The sequence below is a fragment of the Brachycentrus maculatus genome, unplaced genomic scaffold, assembly GCF_059751285.1.
Source record: "Brachycentrus maculatus isolate JH-2025_06_01 unplaced genomic scaffold, ASM5975128v1 h1tg000235l, whole genome shotgun sequence".
In the NCBI taxonomy this organism is placed as follows: domain Eukaryota; kingdom Metazoa; phylum Arthropoda; class Insecta; order Trichoptera; family Brachycentridae; genus Brachycentrus; species Brachycentrus maculatus.
The window spans coordinates 461,798-482,285 of NW_028280986.1; the positions used below are offsets into that span (position 1 = coordinate 461,798).

The following is a 20,488-nucleotide window of genomic DNA, read 5'->3' on the forward strand; positions in this document are numbered from 1 at the left end:
CGAAGAAATAAAAAACATGATAAAACAGTGCATTTTAAGTATGCCAAAAAGAATTGAGGCAGTTATTTCTGCCAAAGGTGGAAATACTAAATACTAACTATATTTATATGAAAATATATGCATAATTTAAGCGTAATAAAGTGTTCATGTGTAAATAAAATTCAATGTTGTTTTATTCAAGGTTTTCTCTGAGTTATTCCTGTTTGAATTGAGAAATTGCGCGAAATTCTGCGTGGCCCTAATTCATTGAGTAGATACTGTATATATATATATATATATATATATATATATATATATTATATATATATATTTATATATATATATATATATATATATATATATATATATATATATATATATATATATATATATATATATATATATATATATATATATATATATATATATATATATATATATATATATATATATATATATATATTGTATGAAAATACGGAAATATTTTTTTATTTCCATTTTATGGAGAAAAAAATCAATTGTGATATCTACTTTACCCTCTCTGATATTTGGAAGAGTCAGAGAGGAATGTCGTCAATTAATATACTCACCATCTGGAAGAAGAATACGATTGCTTTATTTTTTAATATATCAGTGATATTTTGTGATGGACGACGTTGCCAAATTTAAGCACATTGATTTGAACTGTCAGTTCAGTGTTACCAACAGTAATTACATAATATTTTCGCGTTTTGTTTTTACTTATTCTTGAAAAACGGAAATGTTCTAACGTTGCTGTTGATTTGAAAACTTCTAAAAATATATATGTGATATATACTACTGATATCCAATTTGGGCTGAAGTTTCAAAATGATTCGGTAAGAAATTATTTTGTTTTTACGTAATTATTATTGCTTGTTATGATTGCTATTATTCTTCTATCTGTCGTCGAATTTTGATTTGACATTTAATTGGAATGATTATAGATTTGCAATTAAAGGAGGCCTTGCAGCGGGAGCCGTTTATTATACTGCAGAACAAGGTGTTTGGAGAGATAGTGAAACAACTGCAGAACTTTACAGTACAATTAAATCTCATGCTTGTCCTTATATTAAAGAGGCATCTGCACAACTCCCCTTTGAGGTATGATAGATATTGTTATTAAATTGAATATCAATTGATAAATTATAATGCTCCCTGAAGTAAAATACACTGTTTTCTATCAATACATCTTACGGTAGAAATGTGAAATGGGCTCTACCGCCATCAGATAGGTCGAAGTTGGACGCAATTGACAAAAGGTTCATAAGAAGGGAATTTGTGATGCCACAAATTCATAATCACCTGCTTGTATCACTTATTAAAAATATCCATTTTTATTGTGGTTTCTCAAGTACTCCACAAATTCGCAAAACACTTTTTTTGTTAACAGAACTCTTATTTGTCCCACTGAATCAACGGCGAATGAACTATTAAATGCATGACTGTAATATCTGTTGACCAGGACTATCAAAAGTGAAAAACTAATATCGCAGTATTAAACTGTAACTGTTGTAGCTTACTAAAGTCTCTATAAACTTTGTTAAAATGACTATGAAATAATTTATATGACGACAATTTATTGACAACGTATTTCTGTCAATATTAGCAACTGTACAAAGAACAACTGCTTTCATAACCAGTAAACAGTCAAGGTTAATCCTTAAGAACAATTATAAATTAATTACTAACTGAAAAAGGTATGTATGAACATACATCCATATAATGCTTTCTGAATAATCTCATGTTACTTATGGAAAACATATTTTTGAGTTAATCCTTCTCCTGATGTTCCAGACACCATCACACTAATATGAGACATCAAGTTGTAAGTCGAAAATTGTCATTTCGGGATAAAGCCATTTACATTTTTGTTTAATCATTCAAATGATACAGCTTTTGGTTTAATAGATATCTTAGTAAAGGAAAGAAATACTCGAATCAACTTGCCTTGCCTTTATACATTGATACAGTAGCTATAAATGTGGCAATGATTATTCATACCGCATCAGAATCTTCATGTCAATCATAATGTATTATCCCTTCTGTTCCCAACACAGATTTAAACAAAAACATATTGAATTAGTTAGAAGAAACAAAATTCCACTAAATGATCTATAAACCTTATACATAAGGGTGGTGACTGACTGTAGCATTACGTCGTAAAGTAACGTAGTAACATCGCTCACTTTGAGCGTCAGCGAGCATCTAAAACTATGGATGGAGCACTCGGCTCGCTGTACAGACTGCCTGTATGCTCGTATCGTAATGTGTTACGTTACGACAAAATTGCTCCGGTCAGCACCACCCTAATAGGTAAGGTAAATAGTAAATTCAATTCCCATAAAAAAAATATTATTCATTTGAAATATGTAATAAGTACGATAGCGCACCTTTAGTGGTGACTGAAACATCAGGAGGAGGAAATAATACACAAATTAATCCAAAAAATATGGGTAAAATTAACTTAATTAAACAGTTAACATAGAGTTATTATATTTCTATTCCAGCTTCCTTCGCTCCCAAATCCGGATGACATTTCACAAATAGGAAGAGTATACTGGAATTCTGGAGTGAAGAATACTTTTGCCTTTATTGTGGATTCTCCTATATATGTTAAAAAATGGTGCAAGTCTGCTGCTGAATCTATTGAATCATTTGCAAATCCGCCCACTGTTGCAAAAGTAGAAAATGATGGGAATTAAATAAATAAAAATTATACAATTAAATTAATAGAAAATAATTTGTATTCATTTTCCTCTATTGTACTGTACCAAAAATAAAATTCTGCACAGTATTTGGTGCTCTGCTGTCATTATTGTAATATTATAGTTTTGCATAGTTTTGATTTCTTCCAGAAATAATGCATATAATCATCCGCCTCCATAGTGTAGTGGTTAGCGCGCTAGACTACGGTGCTGGAGGTTCCGGGTTTGATTCCCAAGAGGGTCAAACACTACTTCTATATGATGCAGTGCCCTTTGCACTATTGAGTGCGGATGAGAGTTATAGAATGTTTACAAACACTGTTCCCCGCTCCACTTCATTAGAATAACCCTTATCCGCACCCAATGGTGCACAGGGCACTCCATCGCATTGATGCAGTGTTATATTGATCGCTACTTGCATGAAGGCGTGGTGATCACTCCTGCGCTTCGGGGACCAGTCCAGGGTAATATTAAATAAATATTAGAATGTAAAATCACTAACATTTATTTTCACCCCCCCTGGGAATCGAACCCGGGACCTCCAGCACGGTAGCTAAGCATGCTAACTAACCATTACACCACGGAGGTGAACACTTCATTAATTTTTGTATAAATGTTAATTGCACTTACCAGAATAATAAAGTGACATTAATAGTAAAGGAAATATTTGTATTCCTTTGATATACACAAACATTTCGATTCAATGTTACTTCAGGTAAGCCTTACTGGCTTGTGTTTGGAAATAGGAATCAAGTTGTTGCAAAGTGGGAATGAGCCTAGAGTCTCTGATTCAGAGTCCGCAACACTCACCACAGGACTGCAACGCAGCTCGCCCGATAACCAGCTTATAATTAATGTGTAATTTGAAGTCTGAGAAGTGCACTAAATATAACGACTTTGATTTAAGAATGTTAAAATCTCATAGACATTATCATTTCATGTTTATAAATTTAATAAAAAAAATTATTTGATATTTACCTTTTACTCATAACAGCAAAAATAATTTATAAAGCCATAATTATTAGGTTGATAGGCATTCGATTGATTCGATGACTAGGCACTCGTAATAAAACGACCCAAACTTATCAATCGCAAGGGTGTCGTCTTTTACTATGACAACGCGCAGCCACATTCTGCGATGATAACACAACATAAATTAAAGGAGCTAAATTGGGATGTTTTAAAGCCTCACTCTCCTGATTTATCTCCTTCTGATTTTCACCTTTTTTATCTTTACAAAATTATTTAAATAGAAAAATATTTAAAACAATGGAGGAGGTGAAAACGGCACTAGACATGTTCTTTGCGTTGAAACTCGAAAGTTTCTAATCAAATGGGATTAAAAAGTTGACAGAAAGATGGAGGAAACTCATCTAAAATAATTTAAAATTATGTATTTAAGTAAATTAGTAAAGTAAAAGTTGACAGAAAGATGGAGGAAACTCATTTAAAATAATTAAAAATTATGTATTTAAGTAAATTAGTAAAGTATATTGCGAAAAAAATCATTTTTGTTTTCTTGAAAACATATGACATTACTTATGCTTCAACCTAATAGTTTTCATATGAACATAAGGATGCAAAACAGGGTAATGAGAGTAGTCTTAAAAATAAATAAATGCAGCAAGATTAGGTAATGAGAGGATGACTCAACTGGATTGAACTTAATAAAATTGTTCTGTTTCACCAAATAAATTACGACGAAATTGCCAAAATCTCTTTGAAAATAAATTTTCTCAAAGAGTTCATCAAATGTATGTTCTATTCCCAATACTGACCTCGATTTGTTCAAATAAAGGCCCTTTCCCACAACTTCGTAGTTCCATTTAACAAACTGTATTTTTTTATACATCAGCATAGCATGTCTATTTAGAAATGACAGTAAAAAATGGGAATAATTTACATGTATGTAGAATTTCGCATGGTCAAAATAGTTTTTGTATTACCAATGACAATAGTGGTACCATTGCCAACTCTACAAAAACCTTATAAAGTTTTCAGATTTTATTCTGGATGGAATACTAAAGTGTCTGTCCAGTAACTAAACCTGCATAGTGTTTTTGCTAAATTATTCGGGAACACAGACAACATAATAGTATCTTTGTTTTTGCGCAGTTTTTATTTTTACAACATATTAGAAATTGTTGATTATTTGGCATTATAATTTAGAAAAAATGTGGGACTAGTAAGTTTTTGACATGCAATTGACAGAAGTCATGCCAATTCATAAAGGGGAAACCAGTTAGTGAAAAAATCAATATAAAATTTCTCCATTACTAGGACTAGGTTTTCAAACTAGGCGGCTGAAGAATGTATTGATTTTTGAATACCATTTAGAAGCACATTAAATTTCTATCTACAGTGACGCCGTAAAGTCACGTAAGTAGGTGCCTAAGTTCCTTGATTTGTTTTCTGAAATATCAACAATTTTAATGTTTGCTTTCTTTTCGGAATATTAAAAAATATCTTAATTACGCCTATTAAATATATATATATATATATTATTTTGTAAGAGTCTCTAAAGTTTTTTTTGCCGGAAATAAATTTTAAATGTTGCCATTACAGTACCATCACAATGTTGTAATTATACAATTTCATTTTCTAAAACCACGGCGTCAGGTGACATTTGGTTTGCTCGTGACAGTTCCGTCTGTTTTAATATTTTGGAACACTCCTTAAAATCCAAATAAAAATGGCCCTCCATTCCGCTGTAAAAGGAAAATTGATAAGTGTTATTGGTGATGAGGTACGTATACCTAAATGAATTATTTATTTCTTATTCACTGATTTAATATTGGGATGTTTAAATGTAAACATTTTCTTGTTTAAATTTTACCAATGTATTCGTAATTAATTGTTATAATATTAAAATATCTGTGTTTTATTTTAGGATACATGCGTCGGCTTTTTGCTGGGTGGAGTTGGCGAGATTAATAAAAACAGACATCCAAATTTCATGGTAGTTGATAAAAGTAAGATAATGTCAAACTTATTATCGTTTACTCCGCAACAAGGTTTACAAATTGTTCAATTTGAAGATCCGCTGTGTTCGACCAAAATTTTGTTCATCGATGAGGCTCATTTCTGACTCAATGACTACTTCAATATGCAAAATTGCCGCATTTGGGATGATAAGTAAAACAAAGAGACTCGAGAACTTCCATTTCATCTACAAAAAACTACTGTTTCGTGTGGTTTATGGGCCGGTGGAATCATCCGTCTGTTTTTCTTCAAAAGCGACTCTGGCAACAACATTGCTGTGAATGGTTCTGTGAATAGTCTGCTATCACGCCGTGATAGCAGACTATTTGCTCCCTGAAATTGAAGACCAAGATCTTACGATAATTGGTTAAACCAGAACGGCACTACTTGCCATACAGCGCGTGAAATAATAGCTCTATTAGAGATCGGTTCGGTGAGAAGGTGAATTGGCTGCCTAGATCATGTGATATCACACCTCTAGACTTTTTTCTTTGGCGATATGTAATGTCTAAAGACTTTGCGGATAAGCCAGCTTTAATTAAGGCATTGGAAGCCAACATTACTCGCATCATTCACACCATACTGAATGAAATGCTTGAACGCGTCATCGAAAATTAAGCCTTTAGAATGGCTGTTCTAAAACACAGACATGGCCAACATTTGAAAGATAATATCTTAAAAAGTAAATGCCAAAAACTGCTCTTTATAATGATAATAAAGATACCACGATTAATTTAAATTTTGGCACTAAGAATTTTTTTGAAAAGTCAAAATAATTCACCCTATATATAAAATTATTTGGTTGTAATTATGAATTGGCATGTATTATTATTTGGAAGACTATAATTTGTTACGTAGGAAATCAAGTTTCATAAAGTCTAATATCTATTATTATGAAATAAATTCTCCTATATCCCAAATTCTGTAGTGCAGGAATAATAACCCTGGATTCATATGATCAAGGATAGAGTTAATACCATATTGTTCCGATGCGAATCCCTATGCGCTACTTGGGTGCTGACAGGAGTCGGAAGGAGAAAATTAGCATTTTATCATTTATTTGGGCTGCGGTTTTATATAAACTGTACTTTTTTCAGGCATTTAATTAAAATTAAATGAACATTATATAAAGACAGGGTTTTGCTAGTAACAAATGAGTTGGATAATTTCAAGTGATAAAAAATCAAGTTATTATTTTTGCTATTTTTTTTAAAAATTTGGACTGAATTCATCAATCAATTATTATTGTTCTCCTAGATACTGCAGTCAGTGAAATTGAAGATTGTTTCAAGCGTTTCTTGAAGAGGGATGACATTGACATTATTCTCATCAACCAAAACGTAGCGGAGCTTATTCGTCATGTTATCGATGGTCACACACAACCCGTCCCATCTATCCTCGAGATCCCCTCCAAGGATCACCCGTATGATGCCAGCAAGGACTCCATTCTGCGCCGTGCAAGGGTAATATTTTTTAAACACATTGTTGTCGGGCGGTTTTTTCATCAACCCCGACCCTAATTGTACTCAGATAGTCTGCCGCCCGGCCCTCAGTATACTAATCACAAGTAACCGGAAACCCAATTCCGATATGTACAATGTTTTGTGGTGTCTCTCGCGCCCTACCAAAAGTAATCAAATAGAAAGCTTAACAGCATCTCCCGCTCTCTACCAACAGTATGTAAAATACGCTTTTAAGCGTTTCCCGCAAAAAATGTGTTAATATTTTATAGGTGTCTCAACTTGAGACAAAGCATCGATTTTATTCAAAATAAGATGGACTCGTTGTCAATTCTTATAAGCACATGCACATAATTCCTAGTACCTGACCATTTTATTTGTTTATTGAATATTTCTTGTTTTTAACAAAATTTTGTTTTTTTTTCAGGGTATGTTCAATCCCGAAGACCTCGTTCGCTAATCAGATATATATTCCAGACAAAAATTATTTATATTGTACTGTTGTATGTGTGCAGTATTAAATTTGTTGTGTACATATAATATATTGTAGTTTAATTATTTCATTGCAGTTTATAATTATAACTTATGTATACAGAATCAATGTTAACTTTATATTGATCATTCCAAATTAAGGGAATAAACTTATATCTCAAATATATACCTACATCCCTTTTGCTTAAAATGTAATGCTTAAATGTTGCAGTTGACTATAAGAGTCCTTTTCTTATTTATCTAAGTAATTTTGTTGAATTATGAATAATTCCTGGTTCATTTTCCTACAAGGAACAATAACAATATAATTAACGTGTTATGGGACTTTTATTAATGGCTGTTTGTCATTTGTATAGAGTTTAGGCATTGTTAATAAAAATGGATAACTTTTTTTGAAAGAGTTTTATTACCAACCTTATTTAAAAACACACCCTTATTTTAATTTCATAGATACTACAAGACACAAATTATGAATATGATATTGTTAATTATTTTTTCGTATTCTACACAATAGAAATATACAAATATTACCAGAATTAATTTCTTGTTATTAGAAAAAAGTTAAATGGACAAGTAACCTAATAATTTTTGGATATAAATATCTATAGAATTTCATTCAAACAAAAAAAAACAGTTTTCAGCCATTTTACTTGAGTATGGATTTGGTTTCCGCAAAATAGAATATTTGAAACTACGTATATAAGTATCATATTTAACAGTTCCACTAGATCCTTGAATATGCATTATGATTAGTTCGTATCGTTTTTTTATGAATTAATTCATATGCGTAAGTACTAAGTAGCTTGAGTATTTTACTTATATCTCATATTTGTAAAATTTTGTGTCAATATTTGCCTTATATTGTAATGTTAAATTAAATATATTTGATTTTAAGTGATTGGTTGCAAAAATAATAAACTTTGTATTATTCAATTTCCATAATTTTTTAATTTGCTTAACATTGATAATAATATGTTATTTATTTAGGGGTGATGATAAAAAAGCCAAAAACCTCTCTATTCACTATGTCGGGATAGCATTTTAATGTTTCTAATCATTTAAAGCATAATAAACAGTTATGATTCTAATTGTTTCAATATAAAAGTTTAGAGCAAAACTTGTAAAATTATGAGTGGCTGGGAGTACATAGTTCGTCACGAATGCAGCAAATGCTCCATGATTCATATAATAAATAGTACTGAGACTTTTGCAGCAAAATATTATTTTTACTTATGCATATTAATAAATATCAACTTTCTTATATTTTCTAGACAATTCATTAAACATTTGCATTTATCATTCAATTATTATGATAAATACAGTTATCATTATAACTTATTTTTTTAAATTTTCAATACTAAATCAAAATGGCACATAAGAACTCCTGAATTTGCATAAAATTATTGATTAGTATATGGGTCGGCAAGACCAAGGCTGGCGGCCGCATCCGGCTTATTTGATAGACGCTTGCGATTTTTCAATTTAATCTTCAACTTTGCTACACGGACTAAGAAAAGTTTTATACACAATGAAATAAAATACATTACGGGATAAAAATAAGTTACGAAATTATAAATTAACAAATGAAAATCTTAAAATGACATACATGTAAAATCTAATAATAAATTAAATATACATGTATTGTTTGGATTACGTATCAATCAAGTTGACTGTAGATAGTGGGAATATTTATCAAAACAATCAATTGAAGAGCACACATTTTGAATATTTTACTACAAAAAGTATTATTATGAAGATTACATTAAACATGAATTAAATGGCTAAATAATTATCAAGTTATCAACTGAAATATTGCTTTTGAAGGATATTAAATCCTCTTGTTAGGTCCGGAAGGTTAAATAAAAATATTCATATTATTTATTTTTTTGTCATTAAAATATATAGCTACTGTGAAAATGTATGTTGCGGGTCATTGGAAATGATGAGATTCTGTTTACTTCACGTTACGCTCTTCTCAATAGAAGGTCTGCCGACTTCTGGATTAATGTAAAGTGCAATATGGTGTGTTACTAAATTCATGGATACGATAGTTAGGTGACTAGAGAAGTATTAGATTTTATATACATACATCTCTTATTTCTATGGTAATGAAGAAAGCTGAAATTAAGTATTTTTACTCCCATATTCCTACTTCATAAATCAGAACATTATTCCTAAAACTAATAGAGTGCATTAGTGTTAAATTTAACTTGGATTAAAATGTTATTCATATTCTTATCTTTTTTTCTAATCACTATTAAAAAGTTTTTTAGTTTAATTAAATGCAAGTTATATGCTTGTTGCTCTGTAAATTTATGTAAAACAATATTTTTTACATAATATGTATGTTAGACAAATACCTAATAATCTACATGTATTACATTATAAACCTTTTATAATTTAACATTGATAACAAAAAGTCATGTATGAAAAGTAAATTCAGTAATATAACCCCTGTATATATGACAAGTGACAAACATGAGCCTCATTTGAACTTCTTATTTCAACCCTCTTCTGCAACCAACAGTGCATAGGGCACTGCATTACATAGATGCAATGCATATCATCTTGATCGTTAATTATATGAAGGTGCAACAATCACTCATGCAGAGAGTGATATTAAGTAAATATTAGAGTGAAAAATCACTTATATTTATTTTACTCCCCTGGGAATCGAGCCTGGAACATCAATCACAGTAGCCAAATTGACTGTGACAGTGGTTTTGGATACTGTGCAGGTATCTTAGCACTACATTATAGAGGTGGGCAAAATGTGAACAACTACTGGAAATTCTATTTATCTTCCGTTTAATAAAAAAATATGTATCTCCATGTGAATATCTCTTTTAATGGGTCTAGTAGTCGTAAACACATATTAGCTTGATGTGCAATAGTCACTTGTCACGTGTACATGGTCTGATGTTTTTTTATATTTTGTTATTTAATAATATCTAATATAATCAATTAACTACACCACATAGATATATTTTTTTAATAACTATATAATTAAAATTAGTATTAGTAATTAAACATAAATCAAGTTAATAATATCTTATTTAGTTCTAGAATTTCAAATATAATTATGAGGTACGCGGTGTAGGTTTTGTCAGTTAGTGACAGAATATCAATCTACGTAATATGTACATAGGTTTGCTCTTTATTCCTCATCATCTATTTCATTTTCTTCATCATCCTCAAAGTTGTCTGCTCCCAGCCAATCCCATTTGGTGTAGTGGACGTTGTTGTACTTTATAAACTTAGCGGAGTTGCCCACTACTGTACGTACAAACACTCTCCTGTTGTAGAGTGGCTGGAGATGTCTGAAGTTATCCACAATCATACCATCGGAGCTATCGGACAGTTGCCTGAATTTCTCCATCTGAAAACAATTAAAAATAATGTTTTTTATACCATCGAATAAGTAAGCTTTCTTCACGGTACATAGACCTGTAATAATGATCATATTTATTAATATGTTGATTAGATTATTAAACAACATTTATATTAATTACATCTAGAATTAAACATAGAACCTCTCAAATGGCAGTCAAACAATCGTGGAGCCGGACTAACTTATTTTACTATCCAAGAAAATTTTATGAATCCAATTACTTTCTGCTTTGACCGGAGCATTTCGTCGTAACGTAACATCGTAACATTGCTCGCAGCGAGCATCCAAAACTGTGGATGGAGCACTCGGCTCGCTGTACTGACTATACGAATGCTCGCATCTTAACATGTTACGTTACAACGAAATGTCTCCGGTCAGTCTTCACCCTAAGAGGAATTTTTAATATGTTGTGAGTGTAGCATGTTTAATTTATTATTTTATAACAATACACTATCATCAAAAATAAATATTTTTTTAAGAGAAATATTTGTGTTATTATTATTTACACAAATATTTCAATTTCCTTGAGTCTAAGCTATTATGCCTAAGCTCATTATTAGACATAGGTATCAAATTGTGATAGAGTGGGTTCGAACCGACAAACTCTGACTTAAGACTCCGCGACACTAACCACGGGACCACAACCCGACACTTTTTATCATCTCTACAGCATAAGTTCAATAATAACATAAAACGTATTACAATCTTACACCTAATTGAATATTGTTGCAGTCATAATAAATCATTTATTTTAAATGTGTGTCTTTAATGTGATATGTTAATCAAATACATTAAGCTCATGTGCACAATAAATAATATTATTTTGTAGGTCTAGGTTTCTGCAACTCAATAAGTACGAGGATTTGTGTATAACGCATACAGTTTATAATGTCAATACCAATACTTATTCTAGTTTGCGAAGCTGTTTTATGTCAATGCTTATCTTAATACGACAAGATTGATAGAATAATTAGCATGTGGCAAGACCAAATAAAAAAGACATCAGCATATCTCAACATTTGTAGTACAACAAAATATTATTTATGTCCATGTAAAATAACTTGTTTGTGCTAATTTAGTTATAAAAATGTTAAATGCTAAACCTTTAAGGCAAGTAATTAATTTGATATGCAAATGGGAATATACACTTAAATGCCACTTTGGCTTTATTTGAATGAACATATTTTATTGGTCATTTAATATTTTTATTGTAAAAGGTGATTTACTAAAGAGCATTTGGATTTTTTAATATTTATTCATCTATTAAAATGCATTTTTTTATAAGTCGATACAATTTTCATAATGATATTTTTCATATAAAAGATTAGAAACAAACCACTTTAGTAGTAAATAAATCAATTTATTGTACACTAAATACTGACTGCTTTTGCTGTTATCAAAATGCACAACCAATTATAAAATAATTTATTGCGATGGCATAACTTTTGTATGGGTTTTTTTTTTGTTAAAATTTTATTGAAATGAATTCTTATTCCATCTATAAGAGCAAGTGATAAGTTTGATTTTTTTTTTCAATATGCATTATAGATTATAATGATCCATTTTTATACAATAATTGAGTGACTGGATCCCAATTTTGAATGAATTTCATTCAGGAATACTCACCCGTTCACAGGCTTACTAATTCACAGAAACAAATATTGTTCAGAGCACGTAACTGAAAGTATCTTTGTAACATTTCTGTCTTCAATGGCGGCTGAAATGGTATCAAAGCACATTTTTGGCACTCTGCAACCATATTAGTCATTACCGTGACCAGACATTTTACATGGGCAGTACCATTAGAAGGATACGGATTTGAGTCCTAAGACCATCGATTAATATACTACAAAGATAGGCATACTTATATTGTAGTGTTGTTTTTATTTTTATTTTTATTTATTTATTTGGCAGTTACCCAGTGAGAGGATGCTTCTGCCAGCGTCAAGTCCTATTTTTATTTACAAACAAAATAATAATAATAACAAATAATAAAAAATTTCATAGTTTAAATGCATTAAGCTTTATCATTTTAGATATTGTGACCGCAATTCTATTATAGAACTAGGTTCAGAAAGAAGGGTGGATACTTGGGTTCGGAGTTGGATTCCTGCTTGTGGTAAGCTATTTAGAAAGTTCTCATTCTCTGTTGTGAGTGGACACTGAAAGAACTACTATTTTCTACTACTACTACTACCATCACGCTGTTTTCCGGAGGGGCAGGTTGAAAGAATGGAACGCCACACTCTTCTCTCCTGACATACAATCCTCGCCTACTTCACATCCATACATCTAGTCATACATGCCCTCCGATTACGCAGACTTTCAATCAGAACTACTACTTATTATATCATATATTTTTTACCTGGAACACAGAAATGCGTAGGAGGTCTGGGAACAATATCCACGTTACAGCCTCAGAGCAGGGGGGTGTGGTGAGCGATCCCTTGTACGTATAGAATCTGTCTGTGGAGATGGGAAGCAGCGAAGCCAGGGTGAAGGTGGTGTTCAGGATCATGTTAGTGTTGTAATCCTCCACCAGAGTCAAGTTCTTTACCAAAGGATTCAACTCTTTTGCCTCAGTGTCTTGAATCTGGAAGATTTGATATATGTAGGTACATGTTGCTCACTCCTTTCAACAACGTCATATAAAAAAATCGTCAATTTTCATTTGAGCATGTTTTCGGAATGCCCAGAAAATAGGCTATAACCCAGCAAAAGCGGCATATTTTTTATTTAATATTTACCCGCTACAGGGCAGAAAGTGTTTTGCATTTTGAAGAAAAAGGTTTTGTTTAATTACTTTTTTTAAATATCCGAAATATTTTTCAAATGGAGAAAAAATCTTTGTGTTTGCCTAAAAAGATTTGTTGTACAGTAAAAAGTTCAATAAGTGTCTTGATATTTATTTTTTATACATTTTATTATATTCTTAAACATTAAAAACGATCTCCTGAAAAATCGAGTTTTTTTAATATATGACGTTATTGAAAGGAGTGAGCGATATGTACATGTGTTCATTATTACCTTCTCAATAAAAAAATATTTACACACTTGGATCTGTGTGCAAGCATGTGAATTCGAAAATGAAGGGACAATGATTTTGCCACAGTGCGATGGAAAGATTTGGGGGGACCTCACGTCCTCATATTGGTACTTTCGATGGACCAATTATTATTTTATCACGTGCGTTGTCAGTAAAAATACTAACTATTAAATAACTAACTAATAATATGTTATTGTTATTCGGAAAATCGAATATTCAGAAAAATTTATCGTACTTCGTGTTAACAAATTTTTCGCCCAATCCTCTATTTCTTGTCGTTAACTAGTTTTATATTATATTTTCTACTATTGTTAAAGAAAAATTTCTCGGTAAAAATCTACTGTAATTTGTCAAAAGCCGAGTCTTTTAATTTTCACGGAATTATGACATTTTGACCAGAGATTGCAAATATTTTCTAAAAGCAAACGTTCATAAAGCTAATCAATCGTAAACACAATAAAACTTAAGTATAATATATTTACATGTCTTATTCCTTGTTACTTTAAATGACTATAGTTGGAAGCGATAAGAAGTTAATACTAGTATGATTAAATTATTCCGAAAATAGTTTATGGAGGAGCAATTTGAGTTTAATACTTGAAGCAAAGAATTTTACTGCCGTCACGCTAATGCTAAGGATTATCAAAAAAAATTGACTGTACATGTCAAATACATGGTTATCAAGACAAATCAACTGCAGTACCACATAGTATGTAATTATTATTCACATACTTCATATAACTTACTAACTATCACGCCTCTTCCCCAAAGGTGTAGGCAGAGATAATAAAATGCACCACACCGATGTCTCTTTGTAAACAATCTTCACCTCTTCCACACTCATGCATCAGCTCGTAATATATATACCCGCCTATTATACTGACTCCTGGCCTGACCCCTTTAAGCTTTTGAAATACTTGGTCATGTCAAGTTTTCCTCAGTCTTCCTGTGCTTCTATTTCCTATTATACTACATTCGCTTTATAAATTTGTTTTACTGTTCTTTCATTACTCATTCGATTCACATGCAAAAAACATCTCGACACACACTTCTTAATATTATCGATAATGCTGACCTCAGCTTTGCATTATTTCCTTAGATCACCATTCAAACATCTATCATACATCGTTTTGCCGCATATTCGTCTGAAAGATTGTGATCTTTTTATTTTTTAAACTTACGAGTATTACTTTATTTATGGTACCTACATATATGTTGTAAATCAATATAAAACGCGTGATTTTATATGAATGTGTTTTGATGCTGATAACATTTATTAAAACAAAAATAAAGTAAGATACTTAACTATTATGAAAATAGTATAAAATTCACAATTTTTACAGAGAAAACGAATTGTTATCTATTATATAAACCGCTTTGAACCGGCTAGTTTATGAACAGCGATATGTAGATGCACAATAATCTTAGTAATTTGTGTATAAGCTGATATCGCACTTTCAACCAAAAATCAGTTAAAATGGTTCCAACCATCCAAACGACCGTTTAAAAATGTTACTTAAACCAGCTATAAAACAATTATAATACAGTAAAACCTCAATATAACGGATTAATTGGGGGGAGGGGGTTTTCGTTAATGCTGAAAGTCCGTTATATAAAATTAGGTTATTTTTTTAAAAACTTTAAACACTGTATTTAGATATGAATGAACAATACAAAACACAAAAAAAATATAATTTTGTGTCGTGAAGTGACGTTGCTGTTTGACATCGACGCGCTTGCTTTCGGTAATCCAGCTTTGAAAAAGGAATCAAGTTTTGCTGGCACTTTTTGCAAGTTTTGCAAGTTTTTGGCAAGTTTTGAGACATAATTTGTGATTATCATGGCCGCTAAAAATTGTTTACATGTGGCGACACTTCAATTGTATTTTTTTACAATTGACCTAATTTTTGTCCGTTATATTCGAAGTTCGTTAAATAGAGGTCCGATATATCGAGGTTTTACTGTAGTGTTTATATAATTACTATTTATATAAAACAATCAGATATTATTTTTTTTTGTAAAATTTTCTTATTTTCACAAATATATGAGAATATTTGTTAGGGTATGCATATTAAAAGAATCCGTTCGGCCTCGCAGTTTGCAAGCGCTGAAACTAATTTGCCCCTCCTAATATTAGTTCCTATGTATTTGTTCCGCCTTTTTTCGTTTGGCATACTCTGCCACCTATATTTTGCGATGTGCTGTACCTACTCACAAAATTAGTTTCTAGACTGCATTCTTTCATTTGGCATACGCTGCCACCTATATTTTTCGTTGTGCTGTACCTACTCACCTGATAAAAGAACGCCAGGACCGTGAGACCGTCGTGGTGGTTCACCGCCTCGGTCACAGTGGGATATCTCTTGTTCCTATGTATGATGTGCATCTCCATGGGGTAGCGAACATCGTTGAGCACGTGTTCACTCCCTCGGTTATTCTTGTCTCCCCAATGGAAGTGGAGGCCTTCCAGTTCGTACTCTGAGTCCAATCGACCTCCGAAGATATAAGGCAGCTTGTCGTTTGAAGTAGCGTCGGGTCCGTATTTAGCGATGGAAAGACTGACTGTAAACAAATTAGATATTTTATTTTATTTATATCATTTAATAATTCCAGAGAGCATCCAGAGCTCTGTGTGGAGACTATAAGACATGAAAAGAGGAATAGGCCGGCCCCAGAAAAGATGGGCCGCTGACATTGTCCCCGTAGCGGATAGTTAGTGGATTGAAAGAGCCCTATTGAGAGTCTGGAAGGAATTTGAAGAGGCCTACGTCAAGTATCGGAGAGACGGCTGACAAAGAATAAGAAGAAGATTTAAAAATAATAAAATGAAACAGCGCAAGAAAAATTGCTAATTGTAAAAAACATCGGAAGTAACAAAAAATAGACACAGCATCAAACGAGGTCTTTTAATAATAACTCAGCGTGCACCTTGGCCCTACGAATACGAAATAATCAATACCGGACATTGCTCTTAAATACGTTTGCACTTTTGAAATTTTAAATTAAGAAAGGCAACAACAACAACAACAGAAAAATGACGGAAGGGAAAAAGTTTTTCCGACCGAAAATCATCTGAGTGATTGGCCAAAAATATTCATAGCAGATTGAGTTAAACGAATTTTCAGGATTCCCAGTTATGTAAGGCTGCGTGGCCAAGAAAGCGTAACGAAAAATCTAATGTTTATTAATTTTTATTTTTTTTCCTATTTTGTTGTATTTTTTTCTTTCTCACCCACGTTTACGGTGCATTAAATGTAAGATGCATCATCTTGATAAGTGGATAAGATGTTTCAGATGCCATTCGCGTTTTTCCAGATTCGACTTTATTCCTAAGGCGTGTTGATTTATGAAGTAGTTATTATGTGATATTACGCCAATATATTGATCACGATTGACACCGGGAAGAAAGTTCGGTTGGAAATAAATTAAAATTAAAATGAAACGAATGAAAAAATCTGGTGTGCCTTTTCACCATATCAATCACAATTATTAATATTAATATAAATTCAGTCCATTATGAATGCCAATCATAATATATATTTTTTATTCATTGTGTCTATATCTTGGCGACATTTTTTGCCTATTTTAATCACTAATAAATTGAAAGTCATATCCGTGATGAAAAAAGAGCTATGTGCGTAGTATAGTCCAAAAGTTTCAGACCTGAAGATATTCGAGTTGTTATATTATTTCAAGCAAAAATAAACTTCATTTTTAAATAAGGTTTTTTCTATACAATCGAAAATAAGTGGACGTTGCGTTAAATAAATGATATTATGCGCGACCGTAATTTACTATTGAATATGATGATTGATTAGAAAAATCTAGCAACCAAAAAATAGGTTGAGACCGTATTATAAATTATTAAAGATCACATCCTATTCAGAAAGTATGGGTGCGTATTTTTTCTCAATAAATGTGCTACTTTATTAATTATTAAAAATCACATCTCTTTCAAAAATTATTCCATAAAAAATAATGTTTTTGTAATTTAAAAAATATTCTTTAAAAATTCTATTGTGTTTTATCAGTAATTTGATATAAGGCACTTGCAGTCTTATCACAAGAAGACTATGCAGTCAATCAAAAGAAAATATAAAATAAAATATTTTGTACTCACCATATACTATTATTCAGAGCTAGGATATCAGTATTCAATAAAACCTATGCAGTTTTTACATTAAATGTGTTTATGTATGAAATATGTTTTTTTTTTGGTAATTGTGTCTGAAATATGCATTTTTCAATCGAATATTTTTGTGTGTCACGAACGCGTGTGTGCACATTGATATGCGTTGGCGACAAAAAGGAGAATATTACTTTTTTTTCTGTAAATCCTTCGAGATCTGTCTGCGTTAGTTCAGTAATAAAAAAAGGAATGTGGTCCGATGCAGAAGTTCTAAACATGTTCATCCGTGTTCCGCCGAGAAGTGATTGTCGACAACATCAATATGTTTCATTGTCACCTAAATTTTTACTCGAAAACAGAAAATTATTATTACTCCGATTATGATTAGATTAGAGCATATATCCCGAATTCACAAAAATACTTTGGGTAATGAATATCTACATTAAAAGAATTAGAAATATATTGTACATATGAGGATGATAAAAGAAATGTTACAATTGTACAGTAATAAAAGTTGCGATTGTAAAAAACGTATTTTAGATTCAATGGGGTACCAATCATTTGAAGGGTTGAAATTAATGGCTTTTATTATCATTTTTTTTTCTCTCAAAAACAAAAACCTCGCATGTTTTGTTAATGACTTCAGGTACACAAAATAATGTATAAATACATATAAACAAGTGGGAAAGTCATTTTTATCATTTAATAAGTACCTAATGTATTTTTTTTATTTAAAAAAAATATATATTTAATCTAAAAAAAATAACTCCTTTTTTTTGGACTTTTGTCCGCCTCCGTAGTGTAATGGTCAGCACGCTCGGCTACCGTTCTGGAGGTTCCGGGTTCGATTCTCAAGGGGGGTAAAATAAATATTAGTGATTTTTTCACTGTAATATTTATTCAAAATTACCATGGACTGGTACCTGAAGCGGAGGGCTGATCACCTTTCCTTCATGTATAAACGATCAAGATAACACTGCGTTTATATGACAGTGCCCTATGCACCATTTGGGTGCGGATAAGGGTTAAAAAATAAATAAATAAAAAAAAATAACAACAAAACTTTTAAAGTAAACTAGGAATTTCCAGAAGTTTTCTTTCTCATTGTTTGGAATTTAATTTTCGTTCTTGAAAAAGGAAAAGAATTCTAATGTGCCAAAAATAATAAATTGATCTGACAGCTCTTTGTACTGGCAAAAATTATTGTGCAATTAAAAGTCGGCGCTTAAATTATTTTAAAACCATACTCTTTGTAGGTGCAGTATGTGTACGGACTTCATTTTGTAAAATGCTTTAAATAGCCTTTTGCTAATAGAATCTGGCTCAAAAATATAAACAGAGCTTTCTTAGACCACTTACCCCCACATCGTTAAAATCTTTTGAAGTTCGTCTCTAGTTCACTATTAGAAATATTTGCAATTTATTTCAGGTAGATTACAATAAAAGACGTTTACCCAATACATTTCACGTCATTTTTTGTTTAAAATAATCCTTAAAATCATTAATATTCATAACAGAAATATAGTCACATTATCAATAAAATGAAAATCAAGATGATAATTTTTTGGTAGTATATTATTGAAATTTGATTTACGATAATCTACGGGAGTGGTTCTCAAACTTTTTTGTTGGCGGAACTCTTTTGATACACTTAATATTTTACGGTGATCTAAAATAAACAAACCTGGATTTATGTTAATTGTAATCGATTAATGAAAATCTGAAACAAATTTATGATGCGAATGTTAGTGGGAAAAGAAGCAGAGGAAGACCGAGAAAAACATGGCACGATCAGGTATGCCAAATACTTGAAAGTGGTCAGGTTAGGAGTCGTAACAATCGGCGGGTATGTATGAGGAGATGCATGAACGTGGAAGAGGCGAAGAATGTTTGCAAGGACAGAATGGTGTGGCGCTCTTTGCCTATTCTCTCTGCCTACCCCTTGCGGGGAAGCGGCGTGATGGTTAGTTAGTTAGTTAGTTAGATTAATGAAAATCAAACAAAAATAAGTACATTGTGCACTACTGACTTCTACAGCAGTATACAAAAAAAAAACACCTTTGAAAACTAACTATGTAACTTACCATAATGCCGCATTGTGCAGGGGTAGGCAGAGATAATAGAACGCAACACCATTCTGTCATTGCAAACATTTTTCGTCTCTTCGTTCATGCATCTTCTCATACTTACCCTCCGATTATTTCGACTCCTAACCTAACCCTATTGATTCTACCGTAAATTGTTAAACTTCTTTAAATTTAATCGGAGGCTAAATATATTTTA

At 31.6% G+C, this 20,488-nt stretch overlaps 3 protein-coding genes across 3 annotated transcripts in view; 2 read left to right on the forward strand and 1 right to left on the reverse strand.

Annotated features, from left to right (window-relative positions):
• The first annotated feature begins 508 nt into the window (after positions 1 to 508).
• Positions 509 to 2,737, forward strand: LOC148306607 (MICOS complex subunit MIC13 homolog QIL1-like). Its single transcript, XM_088264688.1, has 3 exons — positions 509 to 836; positions 945 to 1,101; positions 2,508 to 2,737. The coding sequence occupies exons 1-3, from the start codon at positions 829 to 831 to the stop codon at positions 2,700 to 2,702; spliced, it is 360 nt and encodes a 119-aa protein (XP_088120814.1). The 5' UTR covers positions 509 to 828; the 3' UTR covers positions 2,703 to 2,737.
• Positions 2,738 to 5,322: 2,585 nt separating this feature from the next.
• Positions 5,323 to 8,030, forward strand: Vha14-1 (V-type proton ATPase subunit Vha14-1). The gene is made up of 4 exons (XM_088264687.1): positions 5,323 to 5,451; positions 5,596 to 5,677; positions 6,945 to 7,150; positions 7,575 to 8,030. Exons 1-4 carry the CDS (start codon positions 5,398 to 5,400, stop codon positions 7,605 to 7,607), a joined length of 375 nt encoding a protein of 124 aa, XP_088120813.1. The 5' UTR covers positions 5,323 to 5,397; the 3' UTR covers positions 7,608 to 8,030.
• Positions 8,031 to 10,654: 2,624 nt separating this feature from the next.
• The window catches only part of CAH9 (Carbonic anhydrase 9), a 37,021-nt gene continuing 27,187 nt past the window's right edge, over positions 10,655 to 20,488 (reverse strand). Inside the window, exons 3-5 of the mRNA XM_088264685.1 lie at positions 16,370 to 16,638; positions 13,396 to 13,623; positions 10,655 to 11,018 (exon numbers count right to left, since the gene is read on the reverse strand). Of these exons, the coding sequence (XP_088120811.1) occupies positions 10,797 to 11,018; positions 13,396 to 13,623; positions 16,370 to 16,638 (719 nt within the window). The 3' untranslated portion in view covers positions 10,655 to 10,796. The remainder of the gene's footprint in view (positions 11,019 to 13,395; positions 13,624 to 16,369; positions 16,639 to 20,488) is intronic.